Source organism: Anolis carolinensis, chromosome 6, assembly GCF_035594765.1.
Source record: "Anolis carolinensis isolate JA03-04 chromosome 6, rAnoCar3.1.pri, whole genome shotgun sequence".
Lineage (NCBI taxonomy): Eukaryota > Metazoa > Chordata > Lepidosauria > Squamata > Dactyloidae > Anolis > Anolis carolinensis.
In genome coordinates, this window is record NC_085846.1 from 49,924,369 (window position 1) to 49,941,715 (window position 17,347).

Below are 17,347 nucleotides of genomic sequence, written 5' to 3' on the forward strand. Positions count from 1 at the left end.
ATATGTGGAATGTACCTTTTTATTTTGCACAGAAAAAATATTTTGTACGTAAGAGATAGTGCTTCTCCATAGAATTTCTTTTTAAAACGTATTAAAATATAATCTTAACTACACAAAATTATATATGAAGTATATAAAAACAGAACAGAACAAAACAAAACATATATAATATATAATACACATTAGATAGTTCTATCTGAACTCTCCCTTCTCTGCAACCCACAGCTACACACACTACTACTATAGTAACAACTAAACTAAACACACATGGGGTAAATGCAACTTCCAACTTGCCAGATCCTAATTGTAATCCTGAGAGTCTAATTCTATTCCTTTGTTATAATATCAGCAAATCTTAGATTAATAATAAAAGTGAAATCTGTTTTAAGTATTGCATGTTATTCAATTCTACTTGTTTTTAACATCCTAGAATTATTCCAAACTACTAAAGTTTTCTCAGATATAATCATCATACTCCATTCTTCTTTAAGTTTTTCCATAGTCTTTTTCTCTATTCAAAGTTGTTGTTTTATCCATCATCTTTCAGCTCAAAATATAGTTACAACTCTGGGTAGATTCTTCTGTCTAGCAGCCCACATTCTGAAAGTCTTAAGCAAGTCATATCCAGTCTTTATAACAATTATGCAGTTCCTTTCATCATCTTTTCGTACGCTACTCATTTTTTTGCCCTTTTATCCTATAAAATCCTCAGGGTTGTTGACATTCTCTTTGTTCTCTCTGTTCCCAGCAAAACTATTGAGACTTGCTCTCTATCAGGATTCAGTTTTCTAGTCTTCTCTTCTAATTCCTTGTTTTTCACTTTCAAATTTAACATCTTTGTGTTTTTATGTTTTATCTTTGTGTTTAAACCTTTCCTAAGTGCTTCCTTCAGATCTTTTTGAAATTCATTTCTCAGGGTATATCTGGTATATTTCTCAGGGCCGGGCTGTGGCGCAGCTGGCTAGTAAACAACTGCAATAAATCACTACTAACCGAGAGGTCATGAGTTCGAAGCCCGGGTCGGATTAAGCCCCCGACCATTAAATAGCCCAGCTTGCTATTGACCTATGCAGCACCAAAAGACAGTTGTATCGGTCAATTAGGGAAATTTAGGTACGCTTTATGCGGGAGGCTAATTGAACTAATTTACAACATCATAAAACTGCCAGCAAAACACGAGGAATGGAATGAGGAAGTACAGCCACTACTGGACAGTGAAGCAACAGCTCCCCCTGTGGCCGGAATCGTGAAGCTGGAAAAAAATGTTGAATGCCTCTGTGTCTGTCTACATATGTTGTTTGTCTGTTGGCATTGAATGTTTGCCATATATGTGTTCATTGTAATCCGCCCTGAGTCCCCTTCAGGGTGAGAAGGGCAGAATATAAATACTGTAAATAAATAAATAAATATCTACACTGGCAATAATGCAGTGTACATGGAGCATTAACCTGGAGCATCCAAATGATGCACCTAGCTTAATGCATTTTAACCTGAGTAAACCATTTAGTATGGTTCACACCTGGGTTTAAAAAATACCTGTAAATATCCAAATCTTCCTTGATTACCATCTGCAATCCCAGGAGCTCAAAGTAGTGAGGTTTCTTACTCCAAAGCTCCATTGCACCATTATTGGATGTGACTGAGCTGCCCTGCGGGGAAGTCTTCAGGAACCGTAAGGAGACTGTGCCTTTGTTTTTTGGGGAGAAACAGAGGATGGGTGAAAGGAGGTGGGTTTCTCCCCACATGTGGCCTCCAAATGTGGCACGAAATGGCATTTTTAATGCTGGTTCCTTCTGCATTTGACCAGTGTTGAAGGGCCCTCAGATAGGCACCTAAGTAATTCCTGTTTCAGCAGATCTTTTACCTATATAATTTCTCCAGAAATTGCTTAGTTCCCTTATGTAATTTGATTAATTGATCCACTGAAATTTATTTATTTATTTATTTACAGTATTTATATTCCGCCCTTCTCACCCCGAAGGGGACTCAGGGCGGATTACAATGAACACATATATGGCAAACATTCAATGCCAACAGACAAACAACATACATTAGACAAACTCAGAGGCATTTTTAACATTTTTCCAGCTTCACGATTCCGGCCACAGGGGGAGCTGTTGCTTCACCGTCCAGTAGTGGCTGTACTTTCGCATTCCTTTCCTCGTGTTTTGCTGGCAGTTTTATTGTGTTGTAAATTAGCCTCCCGCATAAAGCGTCCCTAAATCTCCCTAATTGACAGGTGCAACTGTCTTTCGGGGCTGCATAGGTCAACAGCAAGCCGGGGCTATTAGTGGTCGGAGGCTTAACCCGACCCGGGCTTCGAACTCATGACCTCTCGGTCAGTAGTGATTTATAGCAGCTGGTTACTAGCCAGCTGCGCCACAGCCCGGCGCAGAACAGAAATTCTCTTCTGTTATTTCAGAAACATTTGTAGCCCAATTTTTAAAACTATTTTAAGATGCCACTTTAACAGCTTTTTGTCAACTGTCAAACTTTTATTTCAAGAGGACACATCCCCCCCTTATAAATTAGTTTCTTAGTCAGTGGGAGTAACTGTTGTTCAATTTTCAGTTATGGTCTTATCTTCCCTTTTTTTGGGCCAAATGTAATTTTCCCTTAATTGTACTGCACCTTGCAATTTGAATAGACTGTTTCATCTTTTGTTCAGTAAACAACAAAAACTTCCCCTGGGCTTTTTCTATTAACTCTTTTTTATGACTTTTGTTTTCATTTGACTGCTTTCTTTTCTTAAAGTTATGTTCAAAAATTGTTTTTTTAAAAAATGAAGTTACATTTTCTTTAAATTAGAATAATTTGTGTTTTCTTTAGAGTTTAATAGGTCATTTAAAATCAAGTTTCGGTCTCTTACACAGCACTTGCATTTTTTTTTCAGTCTTAAACCAGATTTGTTTTATTTATTAATTAATTATTTTCTACATTTATATTCCTTTCTTCTCACCCCAATTGGGGGACTCAGGGCACCTTACAAAAAGGTAGCAATTTAATGCCATACATATACATACATACAGTAAAAAATAAACATATACATTAAAACCAAAGATCAGCAGCAATATAGAAACAATTATCAAAGCCCCTTACTAGACTTACATACTATGCTCCCCTGAAGCTCTCGAAATGATAATCTCTGCTTTGTGGGGAGCAGTCAGAACCACAGCAGCGACTCCCCACAGATGCAAAATAGTGAAATCAGCACTGGGATCTACCAAGGTTCTCGAAAAGTCTAGTGCTGTTATAATCATTTAATGTGGTTGTAATCAGATGCTTCTTTAATCCTTTCTGCTTCCCACCAAACATGGAACTTACATGTGGAAATGGCTTCAGAAGCTGTTCAGTGAGTTCTGGGTGGTGTAGAATGTGGTTCAGCATGACAGGTTGATGGGCAGACCTAATAAGTTATACTGATTCATAAAAAATGCATATAAGCCATATAGAGGTCACAATCAGCTCTTTGAATTGTATCTGGAAACAGAATGGTAGCCAACAGAGCTGTCGTAGCAATGGTTCCTGTAACCAGTCCTGGGTAAACGTTTGACTGGAGATCAGCTGAGGTTTCTGATCATACTTCAAAGGCGGCCCCACCAAAAGTGCATTAAAGCAATCCAAATCAGATGTAATTTAGACATGTGTCACCTTGCCCAGAGCCATCATTTTCAGGAATGAGCACAATTGATGCATTTAGTCCAGAGAAAACACAACACTACACCCAAATGGAAACCTTTTTCTTCAGGTAGAGTAGAACACCATCCAGCACAGGCTAAATCCCCAATTCCTTATGTCTCTTTTGAGTGAATAGGAACATCTCTGTGTTGAGTTGTGTATCACAATCAATATGTGCAACTCCAGTGTAGTCATCTGAACCCTTATTGTCCAAGAAACAACATTGTCGAACATAAAACATATTCAGGGGCATTACGTTTAATAACCATCATTAAAACATTTAGAGAAGCATCCGCAAGAGGACTGAATTGTCTCAATAACAGTCATAACTAACATTAGGAATATTTCTGCTTCTGACAGCAGGCCTTGATGCCCCAGTTTGGACAACTAGTTATTTTTTATTTCGTGTCAAAAGCATTGCATAACAAATGCATTTTAAAAATGATGAAAAAAATAGAGGAAATCACAAACAACTAAATAGTTTTAGACCAAAAGCGGGCAACAGCAACCGCATTGTCCGTAGCTTTAAACAACTCCTCCTCCGTGCATGAGGCAGGACATTGTGGGCAAGCATACATATGCGGAGTTGTTTGTTCTGCTCCACAGTCACACAAGGTGGAGGATTCCTCCAGGTAGTGCCACCTTGCCAAGTTGTCTTTAGATCTGCCCACTCCACTTCTGAGTCTGTTCAGGGACTTCCAAGTTGTCCATTCTTGGTTTGCCCCTGGAGGAAGACCCTCGTGGGGGGCCATCCAGTTGGAATTGCCAGGTTTAGCTGCCCAGAGGGACACCCTTGCTGCTGCTGGAGGAACCTCAAGAGGAGTGGTGGTTCTCATGAAGCCCTTCCTTGATTTGAGTCTGGTGGGAGGAGGCTGATAGTCATGCAGTGGATGGCTTTCACAATGTTCGACCTTATTTCTCTCACAGTTAGCAGCAACTTTCCATTGCACGTCAGGAGGGGCAATGCCAGCTAACTTGTAGAGTTTATCAACAGGTGTAGGTTTAAGGCATCCTGTGATTATTCTGCACGTTTCGTTTAGTGCTATGTCCACTTGCTTCGCATGGGCAGACTTTTGCCAGACAGGACAGGCGTATTCTGCAGTTGAGAAAGACAAGGCCAAGGCTGATGTTCTTACTACTTGTGGGTCTGCACCCCATGCACTGCCAGTCAGTTTCTGCAGGATGTTGTTGCGTGCAGCTACTTTGTGCTTGGTGTTCATGCAGTGTTTCCTATATGTTAGTGTTCGATCTAAGGTGGACGCGGAAAGAGCCTCCTCGAAGATTGAGTAAATTCAGTTGGGCGTCCCCTGGGCAACGTTTCTTGTAAGCGGCCAATCTTTCCACCCCAAAAGCATTGGATGAATGGAACTAGTTATTTGTTCCTCTACGATGTTATAAGGGAAATATATGACAGGAGAAAACTCACATCTCTTGGAAAGAATATGCAAGCATAAAGAATTAAAGAAAAGAAATGCTTGACAAGATATCAATAATTAGTGACTCTATGGAGCTAGCTTCTTTCCTTTCTGACGAAAAAATCAACTTTCTTCTGAGCTGAAGGCTATAGTAGCTGAAGTCATGTATATTCAGAAATCTTTATAAGAATGAAAGCTAAATGTTCAAATCATAACTCCTTGATGCCACATCAGGGATTTTGTTTGTGTTATCTGAACACTAGGGTGTTGCATTTTTAATTCATCTGGAAACACTCTCATTTTTCTATTATTGTTTCTGAAAGGTTGGCAGTTTTGCCCACAAAGAAAAAAAAAGAAAAAATCATTTCATAAATAGAATTACATACTTCAACTGCTGAGAAGGCATTTGGAAAACTGTCACCTGTCAGGCCCTGCTTGGATAGTAAAGGAGAAAAGCTAATAAGAAATACCACCAAAGAAGATGGAAATGTGCAACTCTCAGTAAACTGTCATGCTCAGCTCAGTCACTGCAGAAAAAGAGCAGATGGAAGTTCCAGCAGCTAAAATAAGCAGCTCACAGCAGTCTTTACCAGTTCCAGTGAGTGAACCCAAAGCGAGTACTTTGTTGCAGCCCAACCGCCTGCATTACTCCTTTTCACCCAAACACCACACAGTTCAACAATAAGAAAAGTGTATATACAATAGAGTATCGCTTATCCAACATAAGCGGGATGGCAGAACGTTGGATAAACGAAAATATTGGATAATAAAGAGGGTTTAAGGAAAGGCCTATTAAATGTCAAATTATGTTATGATTTTACAAATTAAGCACCAAAACATTAAGCATCAACAAATCAACAGAAAAAGCAGTTCAATACACTGCTGTATTACGAATTTAGCACCAAAACATCTCAATGTATTAAAACATTGACTACAAAAACATTGACTACTAAAAAACAGACTGTGTTGGATAATACGAAGGTTGGATAAGAGGGACTCTACTGTAATAGAAAAGGTAGTTTCAAACATCAGTAGACAATAATCCAAAAGTCATTCCAAATTAGCAGACTAAACAATCACAAAGGTACAATAAAAAACCAGACTGTAAAAGCATTTTCAAAGTTATATCATAAGGACAGGTTGCTCACCTGTAACCATGTTTCTTCGAGTGTACTCTGTGAATTCACACTAATGGAGAAGCTGCGCCTGCGCAGGTTCCGACGGAAACTCTTCCAAGCTGAAGTTCAAATTTTGGCGGTAACCACGCCCCCCCTTCCCAAGGGGCATATAAGGCGGCCCCAGGCGCCCGCTCTCCAGTTCCTACGCCGCCAAGGCAACGAGAAAGGGAGAGGTTTGCCAGAGGGGAAGGAAGGGCGGGTTTGTGTGAATTCACAGAGTAAACTCGAAGAAACATGGTTACAGGTGAGCAACCTGTCCTTTTTCTTCGTGTACTCTGTGAATGCACACTAATGGAGACTGACACGCTAAGGTCCCGGATGGTGGGACAAGGCAAACTCGACAATTTAGTGAATGTCCAAACACATATTTATTAGGACATAATGAGATAACAGTCCCAAGAGACCAGTGCAATCAATTGTCCGAAAGGACCAGTGCAATGCAAACATGAGCATAGTAGAAGAGGAAACATAACATAGAAATTTTCCAATAAACATGATAGAAAAAAACACTCAATTGCGTATAGTGCATATAGACGCTCTCCCAGGGGGGAGAGGGACAAACACATCATGGTCTTTGACATATCCGCCAGGATCAATAAGGCGGTACCAAGTAACAGAGCAACTGCTCAACACAATCAGGGAAAAACACATCCCTAGAGGTAGGTATGGGGAAAACGACCGGCCGAAACTTGAAGGAGAGGTATAGAGAGTCACCTGCGGGTGAATATAAGGAGAAAAGACGTTTGAGAGTCAGGAGAGGCAAGATGAGAGTACTGATCTTGCAAAGGCCGAGTCCTTTAAGGCTTTATTGTCCAGCCTGTAGTGAGAGACAAACGTAAGAGGGTTTGACCAGATAGCCGCTTTGCATATGGAGTCAAGCGGAATACCCCTAAGGAAGGCGGTTGAAGCCGAGAGGCCCCTAGTCGACCTCGGGCGGATGGATGGAGGAGGAGGTCGCTTGGCTAGTTCGTAGGCCAACTCAATGGCCTGAGCGATCCAGTGGGACAGTCTTTGGGAAGAGATGGGATTACCCAACTTGTCCTGGGCATAGGCGACAAAGAGTCTTTGTGTCTTACGGATGTCCTTGGTACGGTCCCTGTAGAAGAGAAGTGCCCTTCGAACGTCAAGAAGGTGCAGTTTTTGCTCGAGAGGAGAGGAGGGGTTAGAGAAGAAAGCTGGTAGGACAATGTCCTGGTTGAGGTGGAAAGCTGACACCACCTTAGGGAGAAAGGTAATGTCCGGGCGAAGAACAGCGCGGTCATGGTGAAAACGTAGATAAGGCTCGTCGACCCTGAGAGCAGCAAGCTCGGATGGCCGTCGTGCCGACGTGATCGCCACTAGAAAGGCCAACTTCCAGGAAAGCAGACGGAGATCGGTCGAGGCAAGCGGTTCGAAGGGAGCAGAAGTGAGTTGAGAAAGTACAAGTTCGAGGTTCCAGCCCGGCGTAGGTGGTAGCGACGGCGGGCAGATGTTATTGTAGCCTCGGAGAAAAGTTTTGATCAAGTGGTGAGAAAAGAGAGATGGCTGACCGTGGCGTTGAAAGGACCAGGAAAGAGCTGCGAGATAAGCCTTAATAGAAGCGAGAGAGAGTTTCTTCTCGACGAGGGTCATGAGGAAGTCGAGGACCACCGATACCGAGGTCGGAAAGGTGTTGACGTTACGGGATCGAAGGAAGGCGTGAAAGCGAGAGAGTTTATAGGAATAAGCCTTGGTAGTAGACGGCTTATGGGCTGCCCGAAGGACGTCTTGCAGGTTCTGCGGAAGGGAGGCTAGGTAAGAATCCTCCATGCAGTGAGATGAAGGGAAGGGAGGTCCGGGTGAAGAATTTTGCCGTCCTCCCTTGAGAGAAGGTGCGGCGAGGGAGGCAGAGGGCGAAACGTTCCTCTGGAGAGACGAAGAAGGGCCGGATACCACGGTTGGCGGGGCCAGGCCGGAGCTATGAGAATCGCTGTGACCGAGATCGAGAGAAGTCTTTCGAGAACTTTCGGTATGAGAGGAATCGGTGGAAAAAGATAAAGCATCTCCGCCGACCAGTCCAGTAGAAAGGCATCCCCTAGACAGCCGGGGAAGGAGTTCGGGGGAAGTATCGCCCCGTAGCGGGGTAGCTGAGCGTTGTGGGGAGACGCGAAGAGATCCAGAGTAGGGCGTCCCCAGTGGAGGAACAGACCGTCGAGGATCTCGGGATCGAGCTTCCACTCGTGAGAGGAAGATGTCATCCTGCTGAGGGCATCTGCTAGGTCGTTTTGGGCGCCCGGCAGGTGGGTTGCAGAGACCTGTACGTCGTGGGCTATGCACCAAACCCAGAGACGGGAGGAGAGGAGCATCAATTTCCTCGAACCCGTACCGCCCTGTTTGTTGATGTAGAATACTGCTACGAGGTTGTCCGATTGAATGAGGATGGACTTGTGACGGATGAGGCGGGAGAATGCTTTCAGGGCTTTGAGAATGGCGAGAAGCTCGAGAAAGTTTATGTGATTGGCCCTCTCGGATGGGGACCAAAGATCTTGAACCGTTAGACCGCTCATGTGGGCTCCCCAAGCGTAGGTGGAGGAGTCCGTGGTTATGGTTAGCGACGGCGGGGCTGGATGAAATGGGAGGCCCCTGCACACGTTTTGGTGAGACGTCCACCATGAGAGGGACTGGCGGACGAACGACGGTACCGACAGGTATCTGGAGTTGTGGTGGTAGAACGGCTTGAAAGTGTCTATAAACCACCTTTGCAGGACCCGAAGGTGCAGCCTGGCAAACGGGGTCGTGAGAACCGTGGAGGCCATGTGGCCCAGAAGGACTTGGATGGCACGGGCTCTGACCCTCCGGGCAGATCGACAAAGGGCGATGTGGTGGCGGAGAGCTAGGAATCTGTCGAACGGAAGTGAAACAGTCTCTGTGACGGAGTCGAAGAGGGCCCCGATGAACCGGATTCGGGTTGACGGGGAGAGATTTGACTTCTCGGAGTTGAGTTGGAGGCCGAGAGATTTTAGAAGACGCAGCGTGAAGGAAACGTGGTTTTCGAGAAGAACCGGATCGGGCCCGACGAGAAGCCAGTCGTCCAGATAAGGAAAGACCGTGATGCCATGTAGCCTGAGGTGGGCCGCTACGGCGGCGACGACCTTGGTAAAGACCCTCGGGGCCGTAACGAGACCGAAGGGTAAAACGGTAAATTGGTAGGTTTGGTCGAGAACTTTGAAACAGAGGAACCGTCTGTGCGCCTCCCGTATCGCCACGTGGAAGTAGGCGTCTCGTAAGTCTATGGAGGCAAAGTAGTCTCCCCGCTGCAGCATCGGGAGGATAGAGGCAATAGAGACCATCCTGAATTTGGAAGGGCGAATGAATATATTGAGGGCCCTTAGGTCCAGAATGGGGCGTAGCCCGCCTCCTCTCTTCGGGACTGTAAAGTATCTGGAGAAGAAACTTAAAGGGTCCAGTTCGGGAGGGGAGGGACGGATGGCGCCTTTGGCCAGTAATGCCTCGACTTCGGCCAGTATCTCTGGGGAAGGAGTTGAGTGGAGAATGCGACCTGTAGGTGGGAGGTCCGTGAACTCTAAGGCGTAGCCGTCTTGGACAATGCGAAGAACCCATGCATCTGAAGTAATAGACTCCCATTGATTGTAGAAGGGGGCTAGGCGGTCTGCAAAGGCGCCGGAGGGTCGAGGCAGCGTGGGCTCTGCATCGGTAGCGGGCGAGGAGCTTTGGCAGGGGTTGGCGTCAGGTACGCCGGTTAGCCTGCGGAGGAGCGGGGGTGGTTCGACCGCGTTGCTTTTGCGGATGAGGTCCCCGACGAGGTTGGTGATGGGTTTGATTATTCGAGCCCGAAGGCCGCCTGAAAGAGTGGTGTCTGAAAGATTGCGGCGGGAAGCGGCGGGAGCGGTGCGGGAACCAGCGGGTGCGCTGAGGTTGCGGTTGGTCGCCACATTTAGACGCAAGAATTTTAAAGTCATGATTAGACTTGAGTTTGTCATCGGTACCGGAGTTAAATAGTCCGAGCGCGTCAAAGGGAAGGTCCTCAATGACCTGTCTGGAAGATGAGGAAAGACCCGAAGACCTCAGCCAGGCGTGGCGGCGGATGGATATCGCGTGGGCAATCATCTTGCCCGCAGTATCACCTGTATGTTTCGCCATTTGTATTTGGTGGTGAGCAAGCGAGTCTGCTTCCTGTTGGAGGGTAGTGAGGACGGAGCGGTCTTCGTCCGACATCTTAGCGAAGAAGGGCTGTGCCTTCTCCCAGATAATCTGCTGGTAGGCACCCATGCAGGCTCCATAGTTCGCCATGCGGCAAAGCAAAAGGGCTCCGGAGTAAAGTTTTCGACCCACGGCGTCGAAGCGCTTCCCTTCTCTGTCGGCCGGAGTGTTCGACTGACGACCTGAGGATTGAGAGGCCTTAACGACCAGGGAGTTGGGGTCGGGGTGGTGTTTGAGCCATTCCAAGGTATCATCGTCGGTACGGTACCAAGTCTCGATCCTCTTCGAGGTCGGAGGAATGGAGGAAGGGGTTTTCCAGGAGGCCTGGATAACGTCCAACAGATAAGGCAGGAAAGGGAGTAGCGTGGCCGGCGGAGCTTGGGCCTGCACCCTTTTGAAAACTGGATCAGACACTGCTTTGGAAGTCTGCTTGATCTCCAAACCCAGGGCGTCGGCCATTCTGACCATTTGATCAGAGAAAGCACGAATATTGTCAGTAGGAGAAGGCGGGTCCGCCTCATACGCATCGTGGGGAGGAGAGAGGTCGAGACCGAGAGAGACCACCGAGGCCGAGAAGACAGAGTCTGGGCGGTCAACATCAACATCTTCCTCCTCAGCCCCTTGGGGGGACTGAGGGGGAGAAGAAAGCACAGTCTCGGGAGGAGGCATAGCCTCGCGGGAAGAGAGGGTCGGGAGCCGAGGATCCTTAGAGGCTGAGGCCTGAGCTGCTCGAGCCAGGCGAGCCGTTTGTCTGCCACGCTCTGGTGTCGAGGTGGGAGGGAAGAGCTGTTGGCGCGACGAGTGAGGCGGCGCAAGGGGCTCCGGCACCGGCACCCTGACCACCGTTTGGGTAGAGTGGTGGGGTGAGTCCTGCAGCTCCCCGTCAGACAGGGGGTGCAATGGAGATTGAGAAACATCTCTAGGCCTCTGTGCTGGCACAATTGGAGAGGATCTTCTCGAGGAGGTTGCCGAGGAAGATGGCTGGTCTCTCCTTGAGGAGGCCGAGGAAGAGGAGCGCTGAGTCAGCCGTTTCTTTGTCGGCGGTTGCTTGGATGCAACCCTCAAGGACTTGCCAGGTGTGGGAGGAACCACAGCTGAGTCAGATTGCGCTCGACGAGACTCCTCGTGAGCCCTTTTAAAGGCTATTTTGATAGCAGAGGAGGACGGAGGGGAGCCGATACGAGAGCGGATCGAGGTCACCGAAGCCAAAGAGCTCGACGTCGAGGAAGGCCCCACCTTTCCGGAGCGGGTCGATACGGTAGCCGTCGTCACGGTACACGGTGGCTTGACCGGCTTAGCGGCCCTGGAGGTCCTGGACGCCCTGGACGAGACCGAGGAGGCTTTAGCTGACGGAGGCTTAGCTGGTGGCGCCGAAATAGCTCTTAGGGCTGAAGACGACGACGTACCCGACGTCGACGGAGTCGGTTCTGGCGCGAGAGATTTTTCGTAAAGTGCCGCTCTAAGCCTAGCGGCTCTGTTTTTTCTGGCCTGAGCTGTGAGAGCTAGGCAGAAACGGCAGGTACTGACCACATGAGCCTCGCCAAGACAGAAGAGGCACTTGGCGTGGCCGTCCGAGTCAGGAATTTTAGCAGCACACTGCGTGCAACGCTTGAAACGAGTAGTAGACATGCGAAGAGTCCGAAGTGAACCTTGCGGCGGAAAAAAAGGAACTGGAGAGCGGGCGCCTGGGGCCGCCTTATATGCCCCTTGGGAAGGGGGGGCGTGGTTACCGCCAAAATTTGAACTTCAGCTTGGAAGAGTTTCCGTCGGAACCTGCGCAGGCGCAGCTTCTCCATTAGTGTGCATTCACAGAGTACACGAAGAAAAAGCTTGATATTCTTTAGACCAACTCTGAATATAAATCCAAAATCCCAAAAGGATAAAACAAGAAACTGAAATCCAGGGGTTTCAACACTTAAACCAAAACTATATCCAAAGGCTTGAAAATGTGAACCAAGAATTGTGGTCCAATCGAGAGGCATTGATCTTTAGCAGGAAAGCAAGATACAGAACCAAAGACAAGAATTCCTAACTTGGAGCTCCCAATACAGGTAACTTGACCCATGAAAATCCAGTGTTGACCTCACAACAAACATTATCTCAAAAAGCTTAAAAATTCTACTTCTTACCCATGGCATCGCTCTTTCTCATATCTGGATTCCCTTTGCTTACGTTTTAGCCTCTGGGAACAATTAATTTGCCTCTGCTTTGCATTATCTCTTTGCAATGGTAATAGTTGAGTTATAGGCAGAGTGCCTGTCTCTTTCACTTTCCTTTCAGAGTCAATCCGTGGCAGATTTTCTGAGAACCACTTTCTGTTTTCCTAACAACAGATATAGTTGTTTGTTTATTTATTATTTACATTTATACCCCAAAGTCTTCCTGTTGTTGTTTAGTGACACAGTTCTATATCTAGTATCACACTGTCATAAAGCAATAATCACACATACAGAGTCACATTTTAATTGCTATAATAGGAACCTCTGTGTTCAAAGTGCAATTTTTTGAATAAATTCCCTTCCTCAAATTATTGGTGGAAAATCTGACAGATGAGCTGTGTTGAAGTAGGCATGATTGCCCAAAGATACCACACAGAATCTTTGACATCTGTTGATTGTTATTGATCAAGTGTAACAGTAAGATCTTGAAAGAATGTGTCTGAAGTAGAGATTTGTGTTTATGTATAATCGTTTAAAAAGTCATGAGATGTTCCTTGCGTATATGGAGTGTAAGAGACAACTGTATAAAGATTGTATGTGATTGCCTAGTTTAAAGAAAAGTGTTATAAGACATTCGGTATGAAAAACCATGAGATGTAATGAATGTACAATAAGTTGATTCATATGTGTTTAAGTGATGTATATATTTAAGAAGACAAAATTACATTTAAAGAGGGGGAATTGTTAATGTGGGATTTGTGTATTGTAGTGTTTAAATGAAATTTGTGTCTTGCCTGTATTGCATGCTGATTGCATCATCCAGAGTGTACTATAGTCTGGAAAGAGTTAATTACTAAGAAGCTGTGATGTCATTGATGTGTGGCTGGAACTGGGGAGTGTCCAGACACAAGTGTTTGTGCATTACTGATTGCATCAGTTTAGTTCTGAGTTGAGTCAAGTTCTGTTCTGTGTTGAGTTCTGTCTGCCTAGGTGTTGAGTCAAGTCCTGTGTTCGTCTATTGTCTGCAAGTCTGTCTTGATTATTACTGCTTACAGTAAAACTTTGTATATAGTTTTACCAACGTCTCTGATGTCTCTTCGTTCTGCGTTCCACTGATTCCATCCATCTACTGCTGCACAGCAAATTACTCTGACAGAGCTAAGGTTTCTAGAGGTCTGATCAAACAAACTTTAGAAAGAATATTGCAACAAAGATAATGTACTACCTGAAGTCTCAGAAATGGATATATTTTGAATAATCAAATAAATGATGCCGTTTTAACACATGGGCACATGCCTTGGTGCTCCATGAACTTAGGGACCCAATGCTAATCTATACACAGACCAGAATGTAACACCAATTTTCCGATCACCTGCCTCAGCATTCAAATTTCCAGAGGAAGAGCATATAGGGAAGGTTCATGGCAGGGATAGTAGAGGGATAGAACCAATCAACACTCGTTGAAAAGACATGCAATTGGGAGTCGTGCTAATCTTTACTACAGCAGCAACAAATAGAACTGAACTCTCAGTATATTTAGGGCATGCTGTGAGAAACATACAGTGCAAAACGATCACTACAGGCTGTGAAATTTTGAAACACAAAGCTCCAACATTTACTAAATTATTAGGCAGTCTGAAGGAGTTCTCTGTGATCAAAAGCGACACTTCCAGTGAAGTGTATCATCACAGCCTGCAATGAGACCAGAGGAGACCACATCATTGTCCACCTGCAATTTTGTATCTATTTCTGTCTGCTGTTAAACAAGTGCAGAAATGTCCGAATTGATTGCACGTGCACCTTAAAGCCCATTTGTTCGTTTGCCTTCTAATGGAGAAGATGTGAGGCAGAGGCGTCCCCCAATTCTACCAGGCTTGGACCAAAGAATGTAGGCAAATGAAACACACAATAAACATGCAAAGCAGTTAGTAAGGATGTCTTTTTTTCTTGTATGAGTGATGCGATAATTCTGTTTGCAATTTTATATGTACAATGGCTACTGTAGAGATCAAATGATGTATGAAAAGACCATTTTATTGGGAGAAGCTGACAATGCAAAATGATTCTAGAATGAAATACTTATCCCCAACTTTCAAGAAAGCTTGTCAACGCCTACACACATACACAAGCACACACACATATATATTAGTTCCTCTTGAAATCAGCACAGGTCTTTGGCAACATCATCTAGGGCCATACTCAGCCAAGTGAGTGCAATCCCCCATAAGACCATTAAGCCCACGATCTAAGTGCACCACTACTTCATCTGTCTTAAATCAAGGGTATGCAATTCATAGTCTTTCAGATGTTGCTGGGAAAATCCAATCAACCGGAATAGTCCATGGTGAAAATGGTGGAAGCAACATTTAGAGATCCATAGGCTACCCATCCCTGCTTAAAATGACAGATCGATTCTCCCTTATTCAAAATGATTGGGAGTAGAGGGGTTTTTATTTATTCGGATTATAGAATCATTATGGGAAAGGGTGGAAAAAGGGTTGAGTCACATGTTTAGTGCCCACGGAGTTTTTTCCCAAGGAGCCCAGATGAGGAAATAAAATTTAGAGAAGGGGAGCACACTGTTCACAGATGTCCCCTGAAAAACCAGACATACCAATGTGTTTTTTTAATCCTCTCTGAGTTGGATACAGGTAGTGGCCAATGAGATTACTCCATGCTTTTCCTTGCAGCTGTTTTCAGTTCACCCCTGCCCACGTAGCCATTGGCTGGGTGGAAAACAAGGGCAGAAGCATCTAGAACATCTGCTTTTTTTCAGGGATCTTTTCTGTGAGCCCCCCCAAACAGAAGTGGCATCTGGTGGCAAAAAGTTTCAGTTTTTAAAGTATTTTATATTCCTGTATAAGGTTAACTCAACCTGTATTATAACCTATATTATAACATGTATTAAATACCCATTTTTGCTATTCATCATTATTCACATATAAGTAGATAGGCCCTACAGAAAATTCTATTTTACTTGTTCTACTAGCAGCACTTTGTAGACTAGGCCAAGTTTGACCCTGAAGCTAAATCTTTTTGGAGATCTAAAATCCCTCAAATTAAAGTCTCAAAACACAGGCTAAGCCTCAACCGAAATGCCTAAGGGAGGCTATTGCTATGATAAAAGGAAACCCTCTAGAGCTCTCTCTGGTTTGATTCTTAACAGGTTTTACTTTAATGGTTGATGAAGATCCTTTTTGTATAATCGTTTTGCCTAAAGAATGTAGTAAAAAGTATCCATATTCTCAGTCATGCATTCAATCTGAACAAAAAATGAATTCCAATTCCTTTCATCCTTTCTCCTTGAGTCAAAACTGCAACTTCAGACCTCTCACTGGTGCTGTTAGTAGCATGTGATTTTACAATTTGCACTCTCATGAGACAAAAGCAGGTGGGAAGAGTTTGCTCTTGTACGTGAATCTAGGAAGGACTTCAAATAATGCTGTCATTGTCCTGAAACTCCAAAATACCTTTGTATTTCAGCTATGGGAGTTGAACAGCAGGGGCACTTCTGTTGTGGAACCAGCACTGTTGTTCATTGGGTCTATTACAGCTTCCCAACTTTCCCCATACTCCAAGGTGATGACCCTTAGCCACAACATATGACAATATCTTCTCTGATTAATTTGTCAATCTTGTACATAACTATGGATTCCAGATGGTTAACTGATTTCAAATTGCCATAAATGAAAAAAGTGTGGAAAATCTGCAAAGAAATATTAAGCCAGTCTTAAAACCATCATGTATATTATGAGCATTTGGAACTTCCTAAAAGGCATGTATTGTGGAACTAGCGTGTCTAATCCAGTTGGACCTGACACCTTTAGGAAGTGACTATCAAGCTCCTTGAGCCTTGTGCACTAAGTCCTGGTCCCTAGTACAGTATTAGCTCACTAGGCCTGGAAGTGAGTGAAGATACTGCAAATCCCATTGTCTGTGGCAATTTTGGTCCAGATACATCATTGTTTGGGTTCACAGTGCTCTCTGGATATAGGTGAAATTAGTTAAGTCTCTTTGAGCACATCTAGACTGAACACTTAGGTCTGTGTGGAAAGCTATCAGCCCCACGGTGGCAAAATACTACATAGGGCTAATCCGCATTAATCTGGGGGGAAATCCTGAAGCAGAAGGCAGGTTCTTCTTCAAGTCATGGACAGCCTTGACAGCCATCCTGCACTCAAAAGGCTCGAGTGAGTGTCCCTTCTTGCCCATCCCCATCCCTGCTGGCTACAACAGTAAGATGGCCACCTACCTTATTCTCAGTGGTCCAGTTTTCTTCTACAGACTCTCATGACCTACAAAGGAGGCTGGAAGGAGGGAGATTGAAACTTCTTAATTTTATAGTATGCATGTTTTTACTAACTGTTTGAGTTTACTGATTTTCCCTTATGTCCTTTCCCCCCTAGGCTTTCCTAAAACTAGAACACAAATTCCTAGATTTCACTGCTTAGAAAATCACTGGCAGAACTTTAAATTTTCACCCTCTCTATGCAAAAAATAATAAAGGAAAGGTACATTATAACATAGAAATCACATAAATAGAGATGGAAGCAACCACGAGAATCATACAGTCCAAATCCCTGTTGAGAAGAAATACACAATCAATGCACTTCCAATAGATGGCCATCTATGTTTAACCATCTTTTTTGATATCCTGCTCATTTTAAAATAAATTAAAACTGTGCATAAATGTTGTATTTCTGATCATTTTATCTTTTGCTTTTTAGTGTTAATCGCA

The 17,347-nt window shown here is 44.6% G+C and overlaps 1 protein-coding gene across 1 annotated transcript; it reads right to left on the reverse strand.

Annotated features, from left to right (window-relative positions):
- Positions 1-9,976: 9,976 nt before the first annotated feature.
- Positions 9,977-17,343, reverse strand: LOC134292385 (polycystin-1-like protein 3). Its single transcript, XM_062957103.1, has 2 exons — positions 16,862-17,343; positions 9,977-12,773 (listed from the first exon to the last, which is right to left on the reverse strand). Exon 2 carries the CDS (start codon positions 12,077-12,079, stop codon positions 9,977-9,979), a length of 2,103 nt encoding a protein of 700 aa, XP_062813173.1. The 5' UTR covers positions 12,080-12,773; positions 16,862-17,343.
- Positions 17,344-17,347: the final 4 nt, after the last annotated feature.

What these genes read in the sequence shown, in the direction of transcription:
- LOC134292385 (XM_062957103.1), bottom strand. Translation starts at nt 12,079, where the DNA reads ATGTCTACTACTCGTTTCAAGCGTTGCACGCAGTGTGCTGCTAAAATT.